Here is a 26,198-nt window from a genome sequence, read left to right as displayed (position 1 = left end):
CTCTGGTGGTTATCACGGGGAGGCTAACTCTTCTGCCTTGCCTGACACGGGACTCTCACGCCCGTGTTCCTCTTGAAGATTTCCTCCTGCCCTGTCACTCTCTCCTTACTGTTTCCTTTCTCTACCTCAGGAGTGCTTCCGCCGCCGCCCGGAGTCTCCAGAGACCTGGGACCACAGCGGTTCTCAACCTGTGGGTCACGGCCCCTTCGGGGGTTGCCTATCAGATATCCTGCATATCAGATATTTATATCATGACTCATAACAGTAGCAAAATTACAGTTATGAAGTAGAAACAGAATAATTTTATGGCCCGGGGGGGGGGTCACCACAACATGAACTGTATTAAAGGGTCGCAGCATGAAGCAGGTTGGGAAGCAGTGGTGTAAGGACAGAAGCTTTCGCACATCTATCTGGCTTCTGCGCCGTCACTATGAAACCCAAGGCCCGTGCTTGAGTACCTTATTCTCACCCACTGATCGTTTCGTGTGTGTGTGTGTGTGTGTGTGTGTGTGTGTGTGTGTGTAGGTGTTCTTGTGTGTGTACACATGTGCAACTGCATGTGCTATCACATCTGGCTTGCACAAAGGTGATGGGGATCGAACTCAGCTCCTCAGGTTTATGCAGCAAGTACTTATGGATTGAGCCCTCTCTCTAAACCCCTGGTTATTTTTCAGACGTTCTCTTTCTATGAGAAAAAGGTGCACCCGTGGCCCATTGCACACCAAAGGCTTCACACTTGAGCCCATCTCCCAACACCCATCGACAGAAAACATCAGGATTTGTTCTTAAATAATTTATTTTTCTAATATTGACTTTTGTGAAGTTACAGTTCTTTAAGACAATCTGAAGAAATCCAAAACAGTTAGATCCCATCCTATGAAAGATAACTAAATGTGCAAATTTCACATACTTTCTATAATAAGTATAAATAATTTCATAGTTTCACATTAAGAATGAAAATATCAATAGACACAAAATATTAGCCTATTAACTTGGAAAGAACTAGATGAAAACGCTGCACTGTATTTGACATCTTTGGAAAAGAAATGGACAAAGACGTAAGTCGGGGAAAGACACGTGTCAGCTATGGAGAGAAAAGGCTATGTAGAGTTATACATCACAAGCATCTTCAGGCACTGGGTTAGACCCCAGAATGTCAGCCCTTCCCTCGGGAGAAATGCATCTCCCTCCTAAGGCAAGTGCAAAGCACACAGAAAAGCTACAAGCCAGTGACAGGAACCTTCTCATCCTCAAGGCTACTGACTTTGCGGTCCTGAGGCTGGGGTTCCTATCCAGTACCCCAAGGGCACAGCATTTACCTAGCAAGCAAAGGTCATGAAAGGCCACATGGTTCTGTGTCCCTCCCCACCATCACCCTCCCTATCTTCTCTTCAAAGAGGTAGGATGCTTCGAAGCATCAACAGAAGACAGACAATGATTTTGTCTTGTGCAGCTGGGAGTCAGGAGAAGCGTCAGATTCGACAGACTTTATTCATAAAGCCATCCCTTCTTTCCTGGGGAGGCAGTGAGTTGGGAGCAGACAACCACCCCACCACAGCCCGAGGTCAGGAATTTGCCAGGTTCCCAGAACGTGGCGGAAAGCAAGTATGTTATTCCAAGAGAATACTGCAGGAGAAAAAAAAAAATCTTCATTTAAATAACTCTGAAGTTCATAATAAATAATGTAGAGTGAGGGTTCCCTTTAAGAAGGCCGCTTGTTGAATTCACGTAACAAGCTGTATACCCAAGGGGCAACCTGACAACAACCAGAAAATAGGTTATTATTATTCAGTCTTCCTACTGTCTCTAGGGCATCATTTCAATGCTTTAAAAAAACAAACAAAACTCCCTCATACATAATATAAGGGTATATTACATATGTACACACTCTGATGACACACACCTCACTCCAAACCAATCTCTCTGGACCTGAAGACAATGATGAGCAGTGGTAGCATGTCTTCCCACTAAGATGTTCTGCTGTCTAAAAGGTGCATCCATACAGTCAAGAGCAGCTTGTTTGGTCTCCATGTGAACATGTTCTGTTTCAGCAGCCTCAGGGTCACAGTCTGTGTGTGGCTCTGCTTTCCTGCAGAACCTCGGGAACCAAGTAGGCAGGTTGGGAAGCCCACCGACGACGACGACGACGATGAAGACAGATGTGCTCTACCAACATCCATTTTCCCTGAGCTTCCTCGAGCTTCCTGCGGAGGGCCTTGGTACTCAGAGGATTCAGCTTTCTGGGGCGCGGGGGGTGCAGTTAGATGGTCTCAGGCTCCAACCCGCCTGCCCATGTGCCTTTCTTCCTGTTTCCTGGCAGGTGGGCACAGGAACGGTTACCAGTCCCAGCATGCATGCCTTCCACGTCTGAAGATCTCCCCAAGCCTCCTGGTAGATGAGCAGCAGCAACAGCTTCAGGCTGAACCTGACATCATGCATCGCTTGTCACGAGGTCAACTCTCAGCCCGCGTGGGCATAGTCTCGGTTACCGAACCTGAATGTCACGGCCACGATGAAGAGCTTATCTTGTCTCCTTTGCTCAAAGACACTTGGCAGCCGCTGTCCCAGGGCCCACCGTTCCTATGGCACTCAGGGGTCTGGAGTACAGCACCACTCTGGCTGGCAGGTTGAGGCCCCGTCTCGCTGGGCCAGTCCACTCGTCTGCACTTAGCCATACATCTGCTTGAACTGGAAGCACTCATTGCAGTAGCCGTTGCACTTGGCGTTGCCGAAGTGATCACAGGCGGGGGCCCGGCAGCGCTGTTTGGGGGGCTCTTCAGGAGGGGACTCCCCCCGGCGGGCCACAGGGCCCACCCGCTGGCTCAGGTGCTGGCATTCCATGCACAGCTCCTCGCTGCGACAGGCCAGGACGTTCTTGCAGGAGGCCCGGGCACACTTGGGCCTCGAGGCTCCCTGCGTGGTTCGAGGCATGTCTCTGCGCTGGCTGGATCTCTGAGTGGGAAGAGCAGAGAAAGGTGTTACGCGTCTCGGGAGACCAGAGGCGGATTTCAAATAACAGCACGGACGCTACAGACGGCTTGACCTGCCTGAGCGAGAGCAGCACGCATGTGCCACTAAGGACCCTTAGCTCCCCACCAATCCTAGCAGAAGCTGACCCAGTCCAAGGAAGTTTTTTCCCTGATATGCCAGTACATGGAAGCATCCAGGATGTTCAGGATAAAAGATTGTTTGAGAAGTCTGCTTCTCCTTCAAATCTATGAGGTCTCCTGCCTTTCAGGATGCTCACAGAGGTTTCACCCTATGGCCGACTGTATTAGCATTTCTGAATAAATTCTAAGTGAGTTGGCCGGGCAGTGGTGGCGCACGCCTTTAATCCCAGCACTGGGGAGGCAGAGCCAGGCGGATCTCTGTGAGTTCGAGGCCAGCCTGGGCTACCAAGTGAGCTCCAGGAAAGGCGCAAAGCTACACAGAGAAACCCTGTCTCAAAAAACCAAAAACAAAAACAAAAACAAAATTCTAAGTGTGCTTAGGCTGTGCAGTACATCCAGCTCATGAGCCAACAGAACGTGGCTGTTTTTTCCAGGCTCCCTCCCAGCAGACGGCATCTGAAAGGGACCCTGTGTCATAAGGAGACAGACAGCCCGTCTGTCACAGACGGGGGACCTGACACCAGAGAAGTCCAGCTCCGCCCAAGGACTCACCAGCTGCTCCTCCGTCCTTTTCGCTTCGTGAAACCTCTGGTTCTGAGCCTCGATGAAGCACTTCTGACAGTATCCTTCAAACATGGTGCTCCCGAGGGCGCCGCACTCCCTGCCCAGGCACGGGACGTTGTTCTGGAACCTGGAGGCCGTGGAACCGGCTTTCCCAGAGGCAGCAACGAACTCTACAAAGGAGTGGATGCCGTTCAGTACCACGCACATGTGGGTTACCGCGCACACATAGACAGACTTACGAGAAGAAATGGGTTCTCAGCGTAGGTGAGAACAGCCTTAAACATGTTACTCGAGGCCAAACTTTCAGAAACTCAGCAGAGTAACGTTAGCGAACAGCTTACATCTTTGGCTTAAACTGGCCTCTAGCTTTGAACACGGGGTGGGGGTGTGTGTGGGGGGGTGTCACTGATCAGGCAGAGAACTAAAGAGCAGGCACTAACAACTGCCACACACACGTTTCCCTGGTGTCAGTAAATACTTCCCGTCCCTCGCTAGCCCTCTTCAGACTACCTCGCCAAAGGTGCCGAAGCCTAAACTATACATGGACAGCAGACGCTCAGTGGCCTTATTAAACCCACCCTCACGGTCTGGTGTGGCAGCACATGCCTAAAATCCTAGCACTCAGTGGGCAGAAGCAAACAGATGGCCAGGACTCGGAGGCCAGCCTGGGCTACATAGTGGGTTCATCCTGGGCTACATAGATATGACTTATATCCATAGGGGACTTTTGATGTCAGGTACGTGGTAACTAGAGCTGACGTCATGAGATAGTGCCTCCTGCTTTCAGCCACAACAGCAGGGCAGCGGCGACTTGTGCCCAAGCACACACCAAAATGGGAAGGCGCGGTGAGAGGTAACCGCTCTGACTGCTGGGACAGGCTACTTTTCTTCACATCTACAGGCCCCTTTCTAGGCAGTAACTGCCGCCCGCCACAGGGCAGTCTCTGATTTCTTTCACTCACGTTTATTTTCTCTGTATTCGATGAAACACAGCGTGCAGAAGCCCTTGTTTTCTGGAGTCCCAAAATACATGCAGCCGGCCTTTCTGCACTCGCGAGTCCCCGTCCTGTCTCCTGGAGTCCGCGCTGCCTGGGAAAGGCAGCCAGAGGGGACGTCATTTCCAGTTCGGTGGCAAGAGTGTGGGGCGAGACTTTGGATGAGTTGTGAGGGGTCGGACTTGGAGCGCTGGTGACAGGAGGGTGGGAGGCTGGAAGTGAGGCTGGAGGAAGGCTCTGCTGTAGTCCTTTTGAAACAGGCACTGCAGATGCCATTAAACGTCCGAGTGACATCCTGAAGGCAGGCTTGGCACTTACCAGGGTCCGCAGCGTGGCTGGCACTCAGCTGGCTGGCATTCAGCTGCCGGGCAGCGTGGCAACGCTCACAGAATCCATTATGCTGCACATTCAAAGTAAAGGGGCAGTCGGGGCTCCGGCACTTCATCGCGGTGGTCTCGCTGAACAGGAAGAGGCTGGGGGCCGTGGGTGGGGCCGAATGAGGTCCCCCAGCGGTTTCCTCCGGGCTCCAGGCGGAGCCGGCCCCGCCTGGGAGTCCTTCAGGGCCCGGCTTCGCCGCGCTCAGCTTTGGGAGTTTGCTCTGGTTCTTGTGGCGCCGCTCTGAGCACTCGTGGCACAAGGGCTGAGTGTTCACGGACATAAAGAAAGGACAGTTGGGCGTCTCGCATTTTACATCCATGAGCGACAGCTGGGGTGTGGACGGCTCCAAAGGGTTCTTCTGCGCATGTGCCCCTCTCCTGCCCGGCTCATTGTTCTCCTGCCACTTTTTGTATTCATGCTGAACGAGTTCAAAGTAATCGTCCACCAGATTTATTTCTTTGGGTAGGTTAGCTTCATCCAACCTAAAAAGAAAACAGGGAAAATGAGTGGTGATTCCCAATAACACACGCCTTTACATCATTAGCTCCTAGAACACATTTCCTGAATGTAGTCTCGGGCACAAAACCGGCACCCAAATGCAGGTATACCACACGGGGTGGCCCGGCACAGGTCGAGAAGACAAATCCAAGGAGTCGGCTTACTTGGCAGCATTAATGATGTGGGTCGTGCCGTGGTCCCAGCCTTGCACGGGGATCTCCATCACCATCAAGTATTCCTTGAGAAGCTTTTCCTTCATCTCATTTTCAGGGTCTGTCAAAAAGTGAACTTTTAAGTCTTCAAATCTTCCCCGATCTCTGCTAACGAGGGGAACAGCTCGGATTTCTGGAGGGAAAAAAAAAAAAGGAACAAAAATAGCGTGTGAGTGAAACATTACCCCCACTCAAGGATGCAGCGCGTAAGGTCATATAGAATGATCCGAATTTGAAGATACAGAAAGCATCATCCAGGGCACACTTAAAAGCCAAACAGGAAGACAAAATGCGGTGAACGCTAACATAAAATAAAAGTCTTGTTTCCAGGGAGCTCACAGGATGCCAAAGAGCCAAGTGCTAGCAGACTTCTTTTGTGATTTGTGATTTTTACATATTTATTGCAAAGGCTGTGAGGTGATTTTGGCTTCTGTTTAGCATACAAAGACTCTGCGCTTTCTTTTGTGCTATTGAACACGTATGTAAATGTGCTCTGTATTTGAGCTTCACCCGCCCCCCCTGCTTCTTTCAAAATCTGTCTCTATGGCTTTTGACCTGTACCCTTAAAAAAGAATCTAGAGTCCATCTATGAGAGAAAAATGTATCTATATTGTTTGTTTAATATGATTATCTCCTGCTCCATCTTTTTTTTCTGAAAATGAAAAAAAAATCTCCTTTTTTTTTTCTTATGGCTGAGTCAAATTCCATTGTCCATACATGTCACAGTTTCTTCGTCCATCCGTCTGGTAACGGTCACCTAAGCTGATTTTGTAACCACAGGAAGGGGATAGGAGCCCTGAACTGGTGAAATTCAATGCCTCCCAGGCAGACTGACCCGAGTTAGAATCCTGACTTTGTTGATGTCAAGCTAAGCATGCCCTTTAACCTTTCTGAGATCCCATGGCCTCATTGATAAAAGAAGACAACTCCTGCCAGCATCTCACAGGGATGCTAGAAGAAAAAGGATGTTGTCTGGAGCACCGTGCACGCTGCTCACTATACATTCAGGTATTATAATAATCGCTAACCTGACAGACATCTGCTTGCTCTGTGCCAGACATGATGATACCGAGGCTCTGCGCACCTTAATTTGTCATGCTGTAACCACATCAGGGGTGGAAGTATGCAGAGATGACTGTCTAACCTGTGCTTACCATGCTGCAAGTCCGTCCTCAGCCACACTCACAGAGATGGGGGGAGAGTACGTACGTACGTTTACTGCTACTGCTTTATATCGCATACAACTCCAGTCTGAAAATCTCAAATCTACAAATCTGACTGGATTTGGGAGCATTCACATTTCCGATTAGTAGGGATGCTCAGATGGTAAAGTCTATGTAAACATTCAGGAATATGAAAGACTCTGAAATCTGTTTTTTGTTTTTGTTTTTGTTGGAGCTGAGGACCGAACCCAGGGCCTTGCGCGCTCTACCACTGAGCTAAATCCCCAGCCTAGACTCTGAAATCTGAAATGAGACGGATTCCAAGCACTTCACATTAGGAAGAATGAATCTTTCTTGATTAAGCAAATGACAAAATAACAGACTTAAATAAAACAAGTTCAGCTGGGAACAAAAGAGCAAGGCCTGGAATTCCAGGATCCAACAGGGTTATGAACAGGAACTGATGTCTTCTTACCAGGTCCACTGTCCTTCAGGGTCACCAGGGGTACAAAGTGCTGGCTATCATAGCCAAGGACAATGGGGTATCTGTAGCATTCCTGGGCTGGCCAGTGGAGAGGCAGATAAACCCCACCCACTTTCAAGGGAGCAAAGTTGGAACCCGATTCCAAACTTCTTAGCATTTTGTCTGTCAACGGGAAGAGAAACAAAGTTAAGACCCTGGGTGACTTTCATGAAGCCGTGGGGGGAACCTGGGTTTCTCCTCAGAGCCAAAGCATCATGGCTGACCAGCATCTGGGGAAACCAGAAACTCTGAGGCACCTCACCTGAAATGATGATGATGGGTCTTCGGAGGATGTTGCTGAGGACAAATATGTGGATTTCTTCCAGGGAATTATACTGAAGTCCACTGCGGGCGGCGGGCGTGTCTGCGGACGCCATTTTGACCAAACTGTCCCATTCGTCACCCCAGTTCTAAGGGTCGAGGAGAGGAGAGGAATGGAAGCATGGATTAGCGGGGCCCGAGGATGTCACCCGGCATTTGTCCCCTTAAGGAACCCCGCCCATTCTTCTCCTTCATTGGAACAACCCTGCAAATGTTCATCCTCTTCCTAATTTTGGTTTCCTTCCTTTACGTTTTTTTTTTTTTTTCTTTGCAGAGCAAAATCAGAAGCTGCTGGGAGATACAGACAGCATTTGCTTTCAGAAAAACTCCCTGCCTGGGGCAGGGAGACAACTCAGAAGAGTGCTTGCCTAACATGCATGGAGGAGCCTTGTGTTTGATATCTAGCACCCCATAAAACCACGTGGTGGCGCACACCTGCAACCCTGTTGTGGAGGTGGAGGCAGGAAGATCATCATCAGCTACATAGCAAGGCCATTTTCTGCTGTATAGCAGGTTCAAGACCACCCTGAGCTACATGATACCCTAGCTCAGAATGGATGAGGATGATGGGGTAGACTCTTCCCTGGATTGGCTGGGAAGTCAGGGACGTGCCTTGAGGAAAGGTTCCAGTTGGAAGACCTGACCAAGAAATATGCACACCCAGGAATCTGCTGCTCCACAAGCCGGAGCAGTGAGTCGCTAACGCCTGGGGTTAATCCCACAGAAGGTTCTGGGTGTTTTCCATTGAGTGTACACTGCTTAGCTCAACTCATATGACTGGTAAGTCATATGTTCCTCAGGGAACAGGGACTGGCCCAGAGTACCCTTTGTCCACCATGGGGCTGTCGCACAGGAACATAACATACCCGAGTGTCGTAGCAAAGTCCCGTTTCCACAAACTCCTGGGATCTCAGGGATTCCAGCTGCCAGCGGAATTTGAAGTTCCGTGTGTCCGTCTCCTTGAGGGTGCTGTAGAGGGCCTTCCTCAGGACCAGGTCCGTATCCTGAACGCCCCACATGTACTGACAAGCGGCGTGCATGAGGCAATTTCCATCACCTGAGGACAGACAGAAGGGAGCCGTGAGGAGCAAAGTTAAGCAGCCCCAAGTGAATGCCCTGCAAAGGCTTTTGGGATAAATTAAGCCCACAGATGGTTGATTCTTCATCAAGGGCCAGCTGGTAGCATTCCACAGGCGATGGCAGATGTAAGGAAAAAAATTTTTGTTGTTCTTCTGTTTAGGGGGAGGGGCCAGACGACCTCCACTGTAGCATGGCTCTGCCCCTAACTGGTTTGGAGGACTTCGGGAACATTCCTGAAAGTCTCTTCTGCTGTGTAGAAGGTGGGCCCCAGCTTCTGAACTCTACAGTCCTTTCTTCCTATTAGTCTTTGGCCTGCTGGCTAAGGCCCTGGCAATCCTGCTCTCTAGTGCTAAGGAAGGTTTCACACCCAGGGCAATACACACACCAGGAAGCCACTGTGGCCTGGCCTACTAGACAGGGCCCGGCCAGGCTATGACTCAGTGGTAAATGACTTGGTCATTCCACTTTAGCTTTGGGGACCTGGGAGTTTCCTCGCCTAGCTTACCAAGTAGGATGGACAGGACCAAACGACCTGTAGTCTGCTGTAGGCCCTGCCCCAGCCTCCAGGGCATTATGGGAACCTGCTTGTAAACAACTGTAAAGACCCTTTAAAAGAACTAAAAGGCAGCCAGGCATTGGTTGTGCAAGCTTGTAATGCTAGCCTTTGGGAGGCAGAGTCTGGAGGGTCACAAGTTCAAGGTCATCCTTAGCTCCAGAGTGAACTAAGGATTAGCTTGAATTCCATGAGACCCTGTCTCAACCGATCAGTTCTCAGTCAGCCAATCAATAAGCAATTAAAAACTTAAAAGTTAAAAAGATGCTGACATTGAAAATAATTCAGTGTTTGAGGCTAGCATTTTGAGAAAAAGACAAGTCTAATTTTCTTCCACCCATTTGTGACTTTTCCTGGATAAAAGTCACAATTCAACAGACTGTATTCTTTCAGGTTGTACTTGTATTTTTTTTTTTTTTCACTTCTGGACATTAAACCTGGGGCCTCACGAAAGCGAGGCAAGGGCTCTCTCTATCAGGGAGTTACACTCAGTCTCAGGATTCTTTTTCATGCCCCCAACAGTAAACACATGGGGGGTACAGTTTGATAGAAAACTAGTCAATTCTTCATTCTCCTTTGGAAAGTAGTACATATTTTTAAGTTGAGAAAAGTTAAAAGTGTGGGCTTTTGGGTTTGTTTGTTTTTTTACATTATTCTGTCAGTAAAGCAATGAAACTATTTGAAATTTCATCCAACTCTAATTATAGTGAAACTGTAAACAACAGCCTGTCAAATTTATATCCAGGGCGGGTCAGTATTCCTTCAGTGTGCACGCTTCAAACAACTCGCAGGACTATTGAACAGAAAGGACCATTTGAGCCCAGCGTCAGGCCGAGGTGTGGCAAGGACTGCGTTCTGTTGAAATTTCCCCTTTGCAAAATCTAGAGCAAAGATAAGGCTTTTTTTTTTCTCCTTCTTGGGCTTACTTTCAGTTCTTTATTGAGATGCACCCGTATAAAATTCCCTAAGTAACATGTGGAATTCCCCAGTGCGGAGATATTTGACTAGCAATTGAGCAACAATTGTACGTTTTGTTCTGGTGTGTAGACATTTAAACTGCGAACTGCACCCTGGACTTTCCAAGTGGGTGTGGCCAGGCTGAGCTGGAACCGGCGACTCACTAGACAAGGGAGCTTGCCGCGGCAGCCAATAGACGCTGGAATTTTCATGAAGTTTCAATTTTATGCCACCTACCCCCTTCCTCATTCCCCACAGTCTCATATCCTCAAACGCAGGCTCCCGAATCACCCCCCTCCCCAAACAGACCCGCCTTGGAAGGAACGCTCCCGAAGAGGAAGGAATTTTAAAAGGAAAGAAAAGATGCTCATAATAAGCGAAGGGGCAGAAAGCCATTTCCCACCCCTCCTCCCCCCCAAGGTCTTTTCTCTCTTTCTCATGATTTTAAGAACTCTTCTTCCAAGCAGGAAAATTAGGGTTCTGGGGCCCCAGGTCCATATTTCCCCCAACACGTTCCCCAAAATACCTTTGCTTTTGTAGGTTTAAATGTATCCTGAATCCTTGTTGATTTAAATGGCAAAGTGTTTAGCATTTGCCTGGCTTTCTTTCCTACAGGAAATCGGCGATTTCCTCTGTTAAGGAAATACTATATAATGTCTGCTAATTCTGTGCGTGGCAAACCAGATAAGGCTCTTCTCTCTCTACCCCATTTCTAATTCTCTCAACTCCATCTCTCTTTCTGTAACAAAATGGGACATGGCAAAAACCACAAACTGTCAGGGATGTAAGCCCCTTGATGACAAGTTAACATAATTATCTACTTCTAGGCATCGCTTGACTTAATGCCAAGAACAATGTAGATAATCACTGTCTCCAGTTCTCTTTTGACTCTGTTTCTAAGAGTCTAAGCTTCATAAATATAGGGAAGATGTAGAGGTGATATACAAGAGTCCCCAGAATCAAAACAAACAAAACCCCACATCAACCCATCACCAAGTTACTCAAGTCAAGAACAGCCGAAGTTAATGTACCAATTAAGTTATTAAGTTAACGTTCCTAGCACCATCCCTGCCAACGAGGATTTTTCTACTCTTGGGTGTATTATTCCGACCCAGAGAATGTAGTCACTGATACAAGGAAAATGAGACTGTACCCTTATCAGCATCCTAAGTGCTTAATTGAGCTCACACAATCTCTGCTCTTAGAATAAATGTCTACACCCTAAAGGCAGAATTTTTGTAACTGCATGAAACAATACCACTGGATGTTTCTGCCAGTGTACAATATTCTTACACAAAGGATGTGATTTAAAAAAAAAAAAAAAGTAAGACAGTAAAACTTGAAATAGAAAATAGTGGTGAAGGTCGTCACTTGATTTCATGCCAAGAGCAGGGCAGAAAAGCTGTCTCTCATTAGCTTAGGCAACAGAACCCAGTAAGGACCGCAGACACAAAAGCATCCCTTGTCCTCAGCATCCACCTGTTTGGGAGTCTAGAAAATGCCATCAACTCAGGAAGAGCAAGCACATCACAAGCATTTCCCTCACGACGGTGGCGAACAACTGACTCCGGTTTTCAGCACTCTCTTTTCCTTTTGAACTTAAAACCTTTTCAAATCCTTTCCATTCTGGCCAGTGAAGGTTACAGATGATTCAACCAGTGTAAGCATTAGGAAGATTAATCCCCCAACTGGGGCATGGGGTTTAGCAATGCATTCCATGAGCCTTCATATCTTCTCTACCCTAACACACACACACACACACACACACACACACACACACACACACACACACACACACACACTCAGAAAACATCTTAGATAAAAATATTCACCAACTGGATGTAATAATGCACGCCTGCCATCCCAGCCCTCAGGAGATGGAAGCAGAAAGATCACAAATTCAAAACCAGCCTAGGTCACACAATGAAATCCTGCCTCAGTACCACAGCAGACTCATCAAACACACGCATGGCTGTCACCGATCCCTTACGGAGTTTCTATAGGTGTCTGCTTAATGCCATTAAAACTTCATGAATGGGGAAGCATCACCAGAAACAGCTCCCTCCCCCCAGGTTAGCAGAAGGGTGCTGGGGGAAAGGAGCAAGGCTTACCATTGGTCTTCAAAGCCACAAGTTTCCTGACTTCACGACACCAATTGAGCTTCTTCTGGCTTTCCAAGGAAGCCTGGACGCTTCTGTCAATAAGTGCCTTGTGGATGATCTCCCGAAACTGTGGGCAAAACTGACACGTTCTGAACATCTCCAGCGTGTATCGGTGCATGGTTTTAAAATGATGAATGATCCCATTGGTAGGCTTGAAAATGTCTTCTGGGGTTCTCTCTCTTATCTTCACAGCTTTCCGCATATTGCTCAAATACAAAGCCTGAGGAAGGAGTTGTTCAGCCATGGTCCTCCTCGACAAGGCCTGAAGAGGAAGGGGAAAAGCCCATTCCGTTAGCCTGCCTTTAACACTGTTCCCAGGTACCCGTCGGCAAGAAACGCCAGCGTTTGACCTTGTCATTCCTCTAACCTCTAGGCAAAAGATCTCAGTCACCTCTACTCCCAGGATACTAGCTGGCCCTGCAGATTAACTCACACTGGACTGTTTTAAGTTACATCACTTTTAAAGATTAGCCTAAACAAGAGAAGGAAGGCGGAGCGTGGGTACTGAGGAGGAGGGGAATAACCCATGCTTTCAGTAACGTTTGTCAGGGAGCCAAGTCTGTCTGTCAGTGACAGGTACTGCTCCACAAACCAACCTCAGAACCCTCGGATGTCACCCAGGACCTCTGAATGTCAGTTCAGAGCTCATCAGAGTCCAAGTCTAGACTGTCACTGAAGACCACCACCACTCAGTCCTGGCTCCTGAGTGGAGTCTAGATCCAGGTCCCTCAAACATCCCCTTCTTGAGGCTGCAAATATTTGATGGAAATCCCATGTGGCATCTAGCTGCTGCCTGGCATTTCCTCTATGGGACTGGCCCCAAAGAAAGGTAATACACACTTGGTTCAAAGAGTTTGTGATATTTATAAAGAGTCAACACAGGATTGTTTTGTAACCAACAACAAAATAAAGCCTATTTCTGGCAAGATGCTTTGCAATCTTAAGAGCAAATAACCATCAGCTCTACTTCAGAAACCTGCCACTGGACTTCACAACACGAGACAAAAAAAAAAAAGCAGAGTAATAATGAAGCACACCACACCTCCCAGAAAAAAAAAAAAAAAAAAAAAAAAAAAAAAAAAAAAAAAAAAAAAAAAAACAGACACCAGAGAGCTCTCTGATTTCAACTCAACCGACACCAACTTTTATTGCTGACATCCAGGTACCAATGCTTAGAAACACTCCCCCGCCTTCACCCTAGAAGATCAAGCACAATCAAAGGTAGATGAAATGAAAGCTGGAAGCAAATAGGAAAAATATCTCGGCCAGGGTACCACTCGGGACAAAGAGGAGCAGCCACGCGACCACCCAAGCTGGCCGGTTGTGCAAGGATGCACAGTGATGCACAGGGACATCCTTCCAGAGTGGAACATCACTAAGCCAGTTCTGCTTCACTGTCCCCATGGACCCTTCACAGGGCACTTGGCCGCACAACCTAATTTCCTAGAAGACAACAATGATTTAGAGCACCTGGAAGTTTCACGGCGAAGCTGAATTCCACTTAGGCATCACGCTCTCTGCCAAGGCAAACTCACCAGGTAAAAAAGTGTTATGACTATGCAGGAAGAAGAAGAAGAAACCTAGAGATTAGAGAAGCCACTCCTGGGTGGGCCCAGGTTCTCTGAAGCCTGATAAAGTGCTCTAAATTCTTGTGCCCTGCTTGAAAGGGAGAGGTGGCTACTGGGGATTTGCATTGGCATTCTCGATCTAAATGCTAGTTATGGTCTAGAAGTCATCCTCTCTGTGTGATGCCAGTTAGTCCTTGCAACTGGAATTAGGCAAAAACATTGCAGGAATGAGACAAAACCATACATAACACACACACACACACACACACACACACACACACACACACACACACACACATCTCCTTGGTGATGTAGCAACAATCTCTTTTACAATGTCATTACTCCATCCATCCATCCATCCATCCATCCATCCATCCATCCATCCATCCATGAATCCATGCAGCCAGCAATGCAGACCGCCTACTTAAGGCCAGTCCGTGTGCTTGACACTATAGTGAACATCTGGGACTTCCCTTCCAGCCTTGATATCACACAGCCACTCGGTTTTCAGCCAAGGCGATGAAGGTGAGACCCAGCAGCCGCAGGACTTAGCTTTGCCTACAAGCCAAGTCTTCCTATTTCCTATACCCATGCCCTGCTGGTCTCCTAACAGTTGCCCTCGGTAACAGACAAGGAGGTGGGAAGCCTTTCCATCCGTGAGCCGCATCTCCTTCTGTTTTTCTGACTATTCTATGCTCAAGATCTTTTAGTGTAGATCTAAAAATGGTGGGGGCTTTAAACCATATATGCCAGACATGCAAATGCCAATATTTGCTAGCCCACTATGATCCCATTCATAGGCTCTGCCTTGCAATGCCTGCAAAAGCGCCTCTTTAAAACGAATCTAAACTACTGCTCAACTTTCCAGTTCTTGGACTTCCCCACATTCAGAGAATAAATTTTCCTGACGTTATTGTAATGTCTTATGGGTTAAAAAAAATACAGCATTACCCTTAACTTTTAAAAATATATTTGTTACCTCACTGCCTGACAGATAAATTTCCCAACTTTTGTCATAGGATCAATAAGGTTCTACAGAACTTACTCATCAAAGTCTTTCCCCGGGTTTTATTTTTCCACTCTGAGCAGATTTTTTTTTTTTTTTTGTCTGCGATGTGGAAACTTATGTATTATTTATCAACAGATACCTCAGGCAATTGTTGGGAAGTACCCCTCCAAAAAAACCATATAGAGAATTGCAAAAGATCCAAGAAGCATCTCAGACAATAAGATTGGAGACCCGATTGGCTGCTCAATAATCTGGGACATCGGTGTACACAAGACTAATTAACAATGATCAGCTCCAAAGGGTGCCCCCCCCCCTTAGACACTTGACCAGACTAGCTTTCCAAAGAAAGATCAGAGACCAGAACTCAAAACAAAGACAGCCAAAAAGAGCCCTTAATACCTCAGCTTTCCTGAGAGGCCAGGTGGCAGGATGTGGGACGACCCGGACTGACAACCACTGTCTGAGTGTGGGGTCGGGCTGCAGCAGGGAGTCTTAACGTGCCACCTAAAGCGGAGTCTTCAACAAGCAGGCCAGAGCCCCATTTCTGCATGCACACTCTTCTTATATTGCGACAACTAGGGACGACAATGTCGCAGCCCCTCCCACCCACCCCCAACACACCCCCCTCCCACAGATCACTGGGTCTGAGGAAGCTGTGTCCTGGAAGGCTCTCTTGACTGAAGCCTCCAGGTCGGAGTTGGTGACCTTTGAGAAACCCATCCCCTGCTGAGCTGGTTATGCACACAATATGGGATGAAACTCTCCAGCGCGATTCTGCGAGGTCTACGTGCCTATGAGCATGCTGCACTTGATTTCCGAGAGAGAGAAAGAGAGAGAGAGAGAGAGAGAGAGAGGAGAAAAAGGAGAAAATCACCCACGACCACACGACCTGGGGACCCTAAGGATAGGACTATTCATCAGCCAGCTGCAGCTTAGGTCACCCTGCAAGGACCGGAAAGGAATAGCTTACTAGTCGGCTGGAGAAACCCAGGGCTGTCACCTCAACACCTGGCACCTGGGACCTCAGCTCCGGCCACACAACACCCTCTCTCTCCAGGATCCCCATGCAAAGCCAGAGCTAGGCAGACGCACACCGGGCCCGGCACCCCCATGCACCCCCGGAATCCGATCTGGCCATGCACCCCGCTGGCCGTGCACCCTCCCCACCCCCAACCCCACGCATCCCGCTGACCGTGCACCTCCGCATCCCGCTGCCGGGCCGTGCACCCCCCGCCTCCCCGGAGCGCCGCTCACCTCTTGGGGCCGTGCAGAGCCGGAGCGCAGTGGCGGGCGGTCAGCGCCTGGGCGCGCCGCAGCGTGGAGTGGCGATCGGGGTCCGGGTCGGGGTCGGGCCGAGGCGGAGCCCCATGGACGGCCGGTCGGGCTCGCTGTCTGGCCGGGGTGTTGTTGGGGTGTCGTTGGGGGTGTGTGTCTGTGTGTGCACGTCTCTCGCCCGGCGGCGGCCGGCCTCGCCGCTCCGCCCCCGCGGCCCTCCGAGCCCGTGGCACTCCTCCGGCGCGCAGGCAGCAGACTGGGCAGTTCCCCTTTTTTCGCCGTTCAGTTGTACGCGTCGCCGGCCGCAAAGGGGAATTCCGAGGGGCTTTCCGGGCGTCACGTGACGCCCGCGTGGCGCGCCGGCGGCTCGGCCGGCAGAGGGCGCTCGAAGCTGCTTTCCGCCCCGCCCCTCCTCCTCCTCCTCCTCCTCCTCCTCCTCCTTCTCCTCCTCCCGGAGAAACTCCTGGGTCCCGCCCCGGGGTGTCCCCGCGTGAGTCACCTGGGCATTTCGGAAGCTGGCCTCCACGTCACATCCATGTGGAAATCGCGGTGATGGGAACTGGAAATGCAATCGGTTCTTTTTTTTTTTTTTTTTTAATCGCTTCTTTTTTCCGAAGAAAATCAGCTGTGAAAAAAAGAAGGGAAACCAGAGAGAGAGAGAGAGAAAACCCTAAAAACCACCCAGACACCCCGGACCGCAGGCCTGAGGCCGGCTTTGAAGTCTGGGCTTTTGCTCACGTGAGGAGGAGCACTTCAGGGAGAGCCCTCGGAAAGGATCCCGGAGGGGACTGCGAAGGAAAAAAAAGCTGCAGGGTTCTCCCCCGTGCCCCAGCTCCAGCTCCAGGCTGATGCAATGCACAGAGACATCAGACCCCACCGTCCTGCAGCTTTGGAAGTCCAGGCGCAAGGGCGATTTCAGAGAGAATTAAATCCACCCTGCACACACACACACACACACACACACACACACACACACACGCACACACACACACACTAAGGGCAATTTCAGAGAGAATTAAATTCACCCTACACACACACACACACACACACACACACACACACACACACACCCCAAGGGCAATTTCAGAGAGAATTAAATTCACCCTACACACACACACACACACACACACACACACACACACACACACACACATACACCAAGGGCGATTTCAGAGAGAATTAAATCCACCCTACACACACACACACACACACACACACACACACACACACACACACACACACCAAGGGCAATTTCAGAGAGAATTAAATCCACCCTACACACCCCCCCTCCTCCACTCGCTCCGTTTCTCCTCCATCTCTGTCCTCCAAGTTCATTGCTGGCTTTCCCCTTCGGTCTATAGCTGTTTTCTTAGGCCTGAGAATTAGTTCACCCCAAGAAACCAACAACAGCCCCCCGTGCTACCCTCGGGCAGTCGCTGTAAGGCTCTGCCTTTTTCTCTGGAAGGAGAGAGCTTTGCATCACTTGAACAGAGGGGCTTTCGTCTTTCTGCAGAGAGAGAGGCTGAGATGGTTTTGCTGTCTTAAGAGTTTTTCCTCCTGGGTCCCCTTGGCAGGGGTCCTAGAAAAGAAAGCGCAAACCAGACAGAAATACTCCGTGTTGTTGTGATTTTAGGGATGTTTGTCTGGTTGCTGGGCCGTATATTTACTGCACGTTTGAATCAGAAACCCGGGTCTTCTCCTCCCCAGCAGTGACTGGGCTAAGTGACACGGTATGGTGGCACTTTTTGTGGGTAAAGGGAGGATGCGAGTGAGAGTACTGGCCAAGACTGGTCCAATTCTTTTTCAGCCAATGGCTGTCCCCTACCCCCATTTCTATTTAAACCCTGATATTTGTCTTCTTATTCACAGATGTTTCCAGCTGTCGACCCCCAAACAGTGGTAGTAATCTAAAATGACGTTCCCGAAGTATTTATTATAGGCTCACATAGCTTTTATGAAGTTCAGAGAGCGTAAGCCATATGCCCACGGTCGACACAGTAAGTGGCCTGGCAGCTTTTGGAACTGGGTCTGTCTTGCTCCAAAGCCCACAAGAGAGGATTAACCACGTGACCATCTGAAGCCTAGGAATCCCTTTGACAAACACAACAGCCTAGCCATAGTAAATGCAGGCTCCACCCTCAGGAAACCTCCCAGGCCCACTGAGGTGATAAAAGACACCAGATAGAAAAGAACCTGGTGCATAGAGTATTAATCCTCAGACCACTCTCCCAGGCCTGCCTCTGCAAACAGAACCAGCGGGCTTTCTGTCCTCTCAGGTGACTCCTCAACTCGTCCAGCGGCGTCCAGGTGCTCATCCTGGCTCCTGTGTGGCTCCCTGGTTCACTGAGCTGGGGATTCAATAAGGAAGAATAACAAACCTGGAAAACCAAGTTCATACCCGTCACTACCACTGTCCCCATAGAACGGCTTCACTCTCTTGCCTGCCAAGATTTGTGATTGGTCAGATTCAGGAGGGGGTCTGCAGCCTTTTCCATTTCCTACAGGTCAACTGTGCAGCTTAGGAATGCATTCCTAAGCCTCCCCCAGCCTTCCCAGCCTCCCCCAGCCTCCCTAGCTTCCGTCAGCCTCCCCAGCTCCCCAACCACCCCCAGGCTCCCCAGCCTCCTCCAGCCTCCCAGAGCCTCCCTAACCTCCGCCAGCCTCCTCCAGCCTTCCCAGCCTTCCCGGCCTCCCCCAGCCTTCCTGTCCCAGAGAAAAGTGAGTGGGGGCAGGGAGTGTAAACTTCCTAGCTTTGAATATCTTTCAGGGCATTATCTATGTGGCTGGGCAATTAGCTTCCCTTTCTGAACGGATGGACAATACCAGCAAGATGTGTCTTCCTGGTGCATCAGGAGGGAAAGAGAGAAGAGTGTTGGAGTGCCTCCTTGGGGGAGATAGGGAGATCTCGAGTCTGGCGATGAATGCATTGAAACCAACGGGAACCATAAAGTTTCCAAAGGGACTGTAGTTTCTGCTCCGGATCTTGTCAAGATGTTCGGGCTCTGCCAAAAGGTCGGAGTATTTATGAACAAGTAGTGGACTGAGGGTAGAGAAAAAGTCTCTTAGAGGAGAGAGGAGTTCTAGGTGTGCAGAAGGTTTTGGAGAACCCCGAGCTCTGTGCCATCTTTACCGTGTACCAGCCTTTGTGTTCTAACTGGGTGTTGATCTCTAGGATTTCAACTGTGGGAGGATGCCTATAGCCTGTGGTGTTTGAACCACACCATGAAGGAGATGGGGATCCCGAGAGGGTGGGGATCCAGGGGCCCTGCTATAACCCCTGGACTTGGGAGGTGGATGCAGGAGGCTCGGGAGATCAAGGTCATCATTAGCTGTGCAGTTAAGGACCTGCCTGGGCTTCCTAAGACCCTGTCTCAAACAAGCAAAATAGCAACAAACACCCCACTGAAACCCCACTAAAGGAAGACAGATAGGAATTTGACCAGCAGCAGGTGTGTGGACTCAGCTCAAATGCACTTAAGGATCTCCCTCCTTCCCTCCCTCCCTCCCTCCCTCCCTCCCTCCCTCCCTCCCTCCCTCCCTCCCTCCCTCCCTCTCTCCTTCCTTCCTTTCTTCTTTCCTTTCTTTTATATTTAACATAATTTCTTTATTGAATCTTTGGGAATTTCACATCATGCACCCCGATTCTGCTCACTTCCCAGCACCTCCATATCCTCCTCTCCCCTCTTCAGTGGCCCCCCCCAAACCAAATTAAAAAAAATCAAATCAAAACAAAACAAGTAAACAAACAAAAACAAAGCAACATCAAAACCCTCTTCACTCCTCCATCTTTCCCGCCTCTCCATCACCTCTTCATTCATCCTGGTGGCACTGGGAGCCATGGTATGGGTATGCCACCACGTACACCCTTTTGTCCAATCAGCTTTACATGCAGATGTTCACTGTAATGAGTCACTGGTCTGGTTCAAGGCCTCTGGTTTCTGGTACACCGTCATCATTGGACCTTCACCTACAACTTCTCTTGGAGATCCTGCATCTGCCCAAGGTCGTGGAGATCCTGCAGTTATTCCACAGGCCCAGCACTTCATGAGCTCCAGCAGGTCCTAGATGGGGTAGATACTAGGGTGGACCAACTCCAGGCCCGGCTTTGGGCCTGGGTGGTAGATGAGCTGGCCAGTCAGCTTAGAAGAGAGGCAGAGCCAGCTTCCTTAAGCCATGTCAAGGTCCTTTCTTAATCAGTAATTAGGGATGGCGTCTGAGAGGCTGTGGAGTCCCAGAACATGGAAACCATGGATCCAAGTAAATTTGGACATCTGTGCCCTCAATGGCTCCTTCCTTCTCTCCCAGCATTGTTCTCTAGTGAAAAGAGATCCCCTAAGAAACACATTCCAGGCCGGGCGGTGGTGGCGCACGCCTTTAATCCCAGCACTCGGGAGGCAGAGCCAGGCGGATCTCCGTGAGTTCGAGGCCAGCCTGGGCTACCAAGTGAGCTCCAGGAAAGGCGCAAAGCTACGCAGAGAAACCCTGTCTCGAAAAACCAAAAAAAAAAAAAAAAAGAAACACATTCCAATGGCCTGATACAAGTCTGTTGGTTTAGTTATCACAAGACAGCGTTGAATCCTGCACACCTGTAATCCCAGCCATCCCGAGCTGAGACAAGCGTTTGAAGCGACTCCAGGCCCCATAGTTAGTAACAGGCAAGCTGGAGCTGCAGAGAAAGCTCTGTCTCAAAAAGAAATAAAAAAAAATAAAGGGAATAAAGGATGCCGTTCGCATTTCAGAGCCACTACAGGGCCAGTTCTGCGAAGACAAGAACAGCTCTGTGCGGGAACTGGGGATATGACATTATGGGTTTCATCATCACAGGAACACTGGCTTCTTCAGAAATGCCACCTCTTCTGGAGGGACGTCAATCCTTTACAGGAGGCTCTCTGGCCTGAACAAAGAAACCCAAGACCCAGTCTGGCAGAGAGTCACCTCAGTTAACTTTGTGAGTCACGAGCCCCAGGAACAAGACCCTTCATGCAAAGGGAGGCGGGAGGTTTCAAGTTCAGTACAGCTCCTCCAGTCGTCCATGGCCCGAAATCAGTGGGTTGCTGGAATCACACACGGCTCAGGAAATTCACTCCTGTGAATTCCAGCTTAACTTACTGTCAACGCTTGGCCGAGATACTTGGCAGGATAATTTTATTTTGTACCACAAATGAAAATAACCCAATTCTTGCTTTCACTTTTGCTACTGTAGAGGGTACTATTAATGAGTGAATGTGAACCATTAGGAAATTAGGCTGGGCAATGGCTTCTTCGGAGCTCACTGGTGTGCTATGTTGTTTTAGACAGCAAGCTGGCTATTAACTGAGAGAAATTAGTTGTTTGTAAATATGTAAATGAGCCTTTGCCGCCTTCCCCCCCCCACTTTATCTGTCCCTCCATCCCCTTGGACCAGTTTGGGTTCTCCACCATAATCCTGCTCCTTGTCTCCTTTGCCATCCTCACAAAATGGGACCTTGGCTTTAGCTCATTTGGGAACTTGTTTTCCGGGCCTGACCGACAATTGCAATTGATCGAGGCTCATTTGTATTCGAACAGAGCGCAACATGTTACTGTGTCGTATTCTTGAGAAATTATCCCTATGGAGATCAGGGTATTAAACAAGTTGATGGCGGAAACCCCAAGCTCCTTGGCAGGCTGGATGAAGAGATGCTGTACTTCCTTCCTGGGAGTCCCTGGGTGGAAGTCATAGTCTAGATTCAGTAACAATGGGAAGGGCAATCTAACTGTGTTAAATATAAACATGTTCTTTTACTCACAGACAGTAGAGTGTATGCATGGATGTTGCTACATTCTTTTTTCTTCATTGCTGTCAACATCCATGTTTGAGCCCAAGGCTTTTTGGAGTTTATGAATCTTCTGAGCTGATCTTGGTCTATATCAGTTACGCACAGCAGTGCATGAATAGGTGGTATGATTCGACTCTTTGGACCTCTTTTAGAACTTCAGGATTGACAATGCCAGAATATATCCACTTATGCATTTCTCCAAGACCCACTACAAGCTAACAGTCCTCAAAATGTGCTATTCCGTGACTGGTACCTATTCTAGCATTAGATGAGAATTTGATGCCGTCCAAGCCTGAGTCAAGAGGGCTGGCCTGTATCTCTGTATTTGTAACTTTTTCCCTTGAACCAAGCAACTGACAGAAGGAAGGGTCGACGTTGGCTCTCAGAATGAGGAGTGTGGTGGGGTAGCCATGGAGGAGAAGCATGCGGCAGCTGATCACATCGAGTCTGCAGCCTGGAAGCAGAGGAGTGTGGGTGCTGATGCTCAGATTGGTTTCTCCCCTTCATTCATTTTGGTACCACAGCCTATGGAATGACACCGCCCACGCTCAGGTCGCTTGCTCTTGCTCAGTTAATACTTTCTGGAAACACTTCCATACACATAGCTAGAAGTATGCTGTCACGGTGATACTAAATCTTGCGAAGTTGATTAACCACTCATTGAGATTAAATAGCTTTGCCTCTAGATAAGAACTTAAAAGGCTCTTGGTCCTTGCTTAACCATAAATGATGGAAGAGAGGCCTCTTTTCTGCACAGATTGCCCTCTCAATGGCTCAGCTTGCAAGACTCCTCAGAGAAACCTCCCTAACTCACTTCCTTCCTGTTCTTTCTTATTTTCTCTGCACTGTTTATCACACTCCAAAGTTCTTTATCAATTATTTTTTTCTGGGAGATTGTTGGTTATCTGCCTATTCCCATTAGAATTAAGCGTAGGACTGCTGCCTGTCATTGTCCACCCATGTATCTGCTGAGCCTAGCGGTATGTCTAGTATATATTAGGTACTCAATAAATAAGATTCTGTTAGATGAATAAAACCATTGAGCGAATGAAAGGGGAGATTTAGTTTTAATCTTTACAATTACATTCATTTTTTGTGTTTTTTTTTTTCCCCCAAAACAGAATTTCTCTGTGTAGCCTTGGAGCCTGTCCTGGAACTCACTCTGTAGCCCAGGCTGGCCCCGAACTCCCAGAGATCCGCCTGGCTCTGTCTCCCGAGTGCTGGGATTAATGGCGTGTACCACCACCGCCTGGCTATTGTGGTGGTTCCATATGTGGGAGTGATGTACCTGTGCCACTAGCCCCTGTGTGGAGGTCAGAGAACAACTTTTAGGATCCAGTTCTTGCTGTAGAATCAAGGCTTGGTAGCAAGTGCCTTTACCAACAGAGCCATCCCACCAGCCTGAGGAAACAGTTCTTCTGTGTGCATTTCTAAATCTGTATGTATACAGACAATAATGGTTTCCTTTCCCGGTCCTTGACGCTTGGATCTTCTTACATGGATTTATAAATCAGTCGTTATCTTAGGAATCGTGAAAGGTTAGAAAGAGCAATGGTGCAGGCTAGGGATGAACTTGGTAATGGAGCCCTTCCATAGCCCCACCCTAGGCTCCCTGCCCCGTATTAGAAAAAAACAGTCTGTTATAAAACCCAAACTTCGTGGTATTTTGTGAGAATAAACAGCCAATGCAGTTTACAGAAACTAAGTGCTGGGTTAATCCTTTAAAACCATTTATCATTTCACACGAGGTAGAGAACAAAGACAAGACCAGAAAACAAGATGTACTGCTTTTAAATGTTATGTTCCCAAACCTGCTATTAAGTGTCTCTTGAGTGAACGTTAAATCATCTAAAAAGAAAAGAGGCCAGCTCGAAACAGGATGGCATGTTCCTGCACTGGCCCTGACCAGTCGTTTCTCCCTTTCTTGACTGAATTCATAAATATCAGTGAGACAGACATGTATCAAGCCTCTGTGGAACGCTTTGTTCCTGCTCAGTGGGTGTGGTGGGTGGTTTGGATGGGTGCCAGCTAAGACCTAAGAGTTCAAGGCATGGTCCCCAGACTGTAGTAGAGATGGAACCTTTCAGAGGTAAGGGCTATCGAGAGGAGCTAATAATGTCACTAGGAACACACCCTTCAAGATGGATCTTCTCTCATTGCCCAGCCACTATGAGGTGAACAGACTCATTCTGTTAGATACCATGACACCCCCCTGCCATAGACCCAAGAGAAGGGGGCCAAGTGACAACAGAGTGAAATCAGGACCCCGAAGCTTGTAAGTCAATTTTGTTACACGTGGAACACTGACTGACACACGTTGGCTGTTTTCCCATGGAAATGTTTAGAGGTTTCAAAATGTATTTTAATTTTTTTGGTTTTTCGAGACATGGTTTCTCTGTGTAGCTTTGTGCCTTTCCTGAAACTCACTTGGTAGCCCAGGGCTGGCCTCGAACTCACAAAGATCCACCTGGCTCTGCCTCCCGAGTGCTGGGATTAAAGGCGTGCGCCACCACCGCCCGGCTTAATTTTTATTCATTAATAAATTGTATGGAAACTATTAATGCTTTGTTTACAGCACTAAAAGGCTTATTTCCCTTCCTGCTCTCATAAAGCCTCAAGAATTAGAGTTTTACTTAATTTCTAGTTTGGGTTAGAAACTTAGAAGAAAGTTTTATGGTTGCCATAGCTCGAGTAGCTCTCACAGGAAGCTGGAGCTGTGATTTTCCTGTTGGAGATAAATCTAAGGAATGTGTTGCTAGCTGTTCAGCTTTCTAGAGAATACAGCTAGGTAAGAAAGGTACTTGATATTTCTAGAATGAAAGTGTACTTACTTGGAGGAGAAAAGTGACTTTTTGATATCTTATAGGAGCACCTCAACACCAAATCAACAAAAAACCTTCAACTTATTATGTTTCCTGTCTGAAATGGATTTCTGGGGAGAGATATCTAAATTGTTAAAATTTTCATGGTCAGCTCTTAAAAACTTTGCTTATGACTGATAGTGAGTCAGCCTTGATATCAAGTCTTAATATCAAACATCAAACATTCAAATTTGAACAAATGTGAGATTTGAAACTGAACAAAAAATGTAGTAGAATTAACTCGTACATGCTTCTAGCTTTGGATATCAGGAAAATTATTGTACTTCTTGGGTGGTTGAAAAAAAGCTTGGTCCTGTAACTTGAATCACTTGAAAGTGTTCAGCCTATTCCGTCTTACTTCCTAGATAAGGCCATTGTCTTTATAACTGAACAGTGTGGTCCAGGACCTGAATCTGCTGGGCTTTCATGGGGCCTTCCTAGAGCTACCCCAGATGATGGGAGTGAAATCAGCACCAGACACAGAAACAACCTTCTGAATCAGGTAATGTGGCTGGAAAGCTTGCATTTGTCCAACTTAATATTTTTTTTTTTAATTTTACAATATAATTTAATTCTACATATCAGCCACCTCATACTTGTTTTTAATTTTAAAAAAGCAATGAGATTTTCAGGTTGCAAATTCACACAGGAATCATTTCAAGAATCAGTACAAAAGGTGGAATTTTCAGGTTCGCTAAGAGATTCTTTTTCCCTTCCTAAATTGGCTTCATTTTGTTCATTTATAAACTGAAAGATCTACCTGTACAACCTCTCGTGATGCATGCTGGGAATCCCAGCTCTTTCCAGGCAGAAGCAAAAGGATCAAGAGTTTAAAGTCAGAAAGTTGAAGGCCAGTCTGGGTTATATGGGAGCCAAACACAAACAAACAAACAAACAAATAATAAATAAGGGGAAAGACCTGGTTGGATTTATTAGTTAGAGCCAGTCTAACTTCAAAATTATCTTGTGACTGCATCAGGGGATTTGCTATCAATCAATACCCCAGTGGTCAACACTGGAAACAGAAAATCTGGGGAGCAGAGTTACATCAGACCGCGAGGTTCAAAGTGGAACTCTGCTACACACCAAGACCAACAGCCTTGGTCACATGACTGCCTTCTCCACATTAGCTCTGCATTTGAAAAATGAAATAATAATAGACTCTCGAGTT

At 48.1% G+C, this 26,198-nt stretch overlaps 1 protein-coding gene across 3 annotated transcripts; it reads right to left on the bottom strand.

Moving 5' to 3' along the window:
* Positions 1-778: 778 nt before the first annotated feature.
* Positions 779-16,674, bottom strand: Tnfaip3 (TNF alpha induced protein 3). 3 transcript variants are annotated; one of them, XM_006986100.4, is made up of 9 exons: positions 16,348-16,674; positions 12,466-12,778; positions 8,631-8,821; positions 7,706-7,853; positions 7,396-7,566; positions 5,710-5,890; positions 4,637-5,529; positions 3,663-3,844; positions 779-2,952 (listed from the first exon to the last, which is right to left on the bottom strand). In XM_006986100.4, exons 2-9 carry the CDS (start codon positions 12,758-12,760, stop codon positions 2,668-2,670), a joined length of 2,346 nt encoding a protein of 781 aa, XP_006986162.2. In that variant the 5' UTR covers positions 12,761-12,778; positions 16,348-16,674; the 3' UTR covers positions 779-2,667. The 3 variants fall into 3 exon arrangements, with proteins under 3 accessions (XP_006986162.2, XP_042118169.2, XP_006986161.2); XM_042262235.2 differs by lacking the exon at positions 16,348-16,674 and adding an exon at positions 15,493-15,614; XM_006986099.4 differs by lacking the exon at positions 16,348-16,674 and having other exon boundaries at positions 12,466-12,972.
* Between the last annotated feature and the right edge of the window lie 9,524 nt (positions 16,675-26,198).

The sequence above is a fragment of the Peromyscus maniculatus genome, chromosome 16 (assembly GCF_049852395.1).
Source record: "Peromyscus maniculatus bairdii isolate BWxNUB_F1_BW_parent chromosome 16, HU_Pman_BW_mat_3.1, whole genome shotgun sequence".
In the NCBI taxonomy this organism is placed as follows: Eukaryota; Metazoa; Chordata; class Mammalia; order Rodentia; family Cricetidae; genus Peromyscus; species Peromyscus maniculatus.
This window is presented reverse-complemented; position numbering and strand designations above follow the sequence as displayed.

Excerpts from the sequence above, each read along its gene's own strand:
- Tnfaip3 (XM_006986099.4), bottom strand. The coding sequence starts at position 12,874 with ATGACAAGGTCAAACGCTGGCGTTTCTTGCCGACGGGTACCTGGGAAC. Across the intron at positions 8,822-12,465 it reads TGTGGCTTTGAAGACCAATG|GTGATGGAAATTGCCTCATG; the intron begins GTAAGCCTTGCT and ends GTCTGTCCTCAG. Across the intron at positions 7,567-7,705 it reads ACCCATCATCATCATTTCAG|ACAAAATGCTAAGAAGTTTG; the intron begins GTGAGGTGCCTC and ends TCCCGTTGACAG.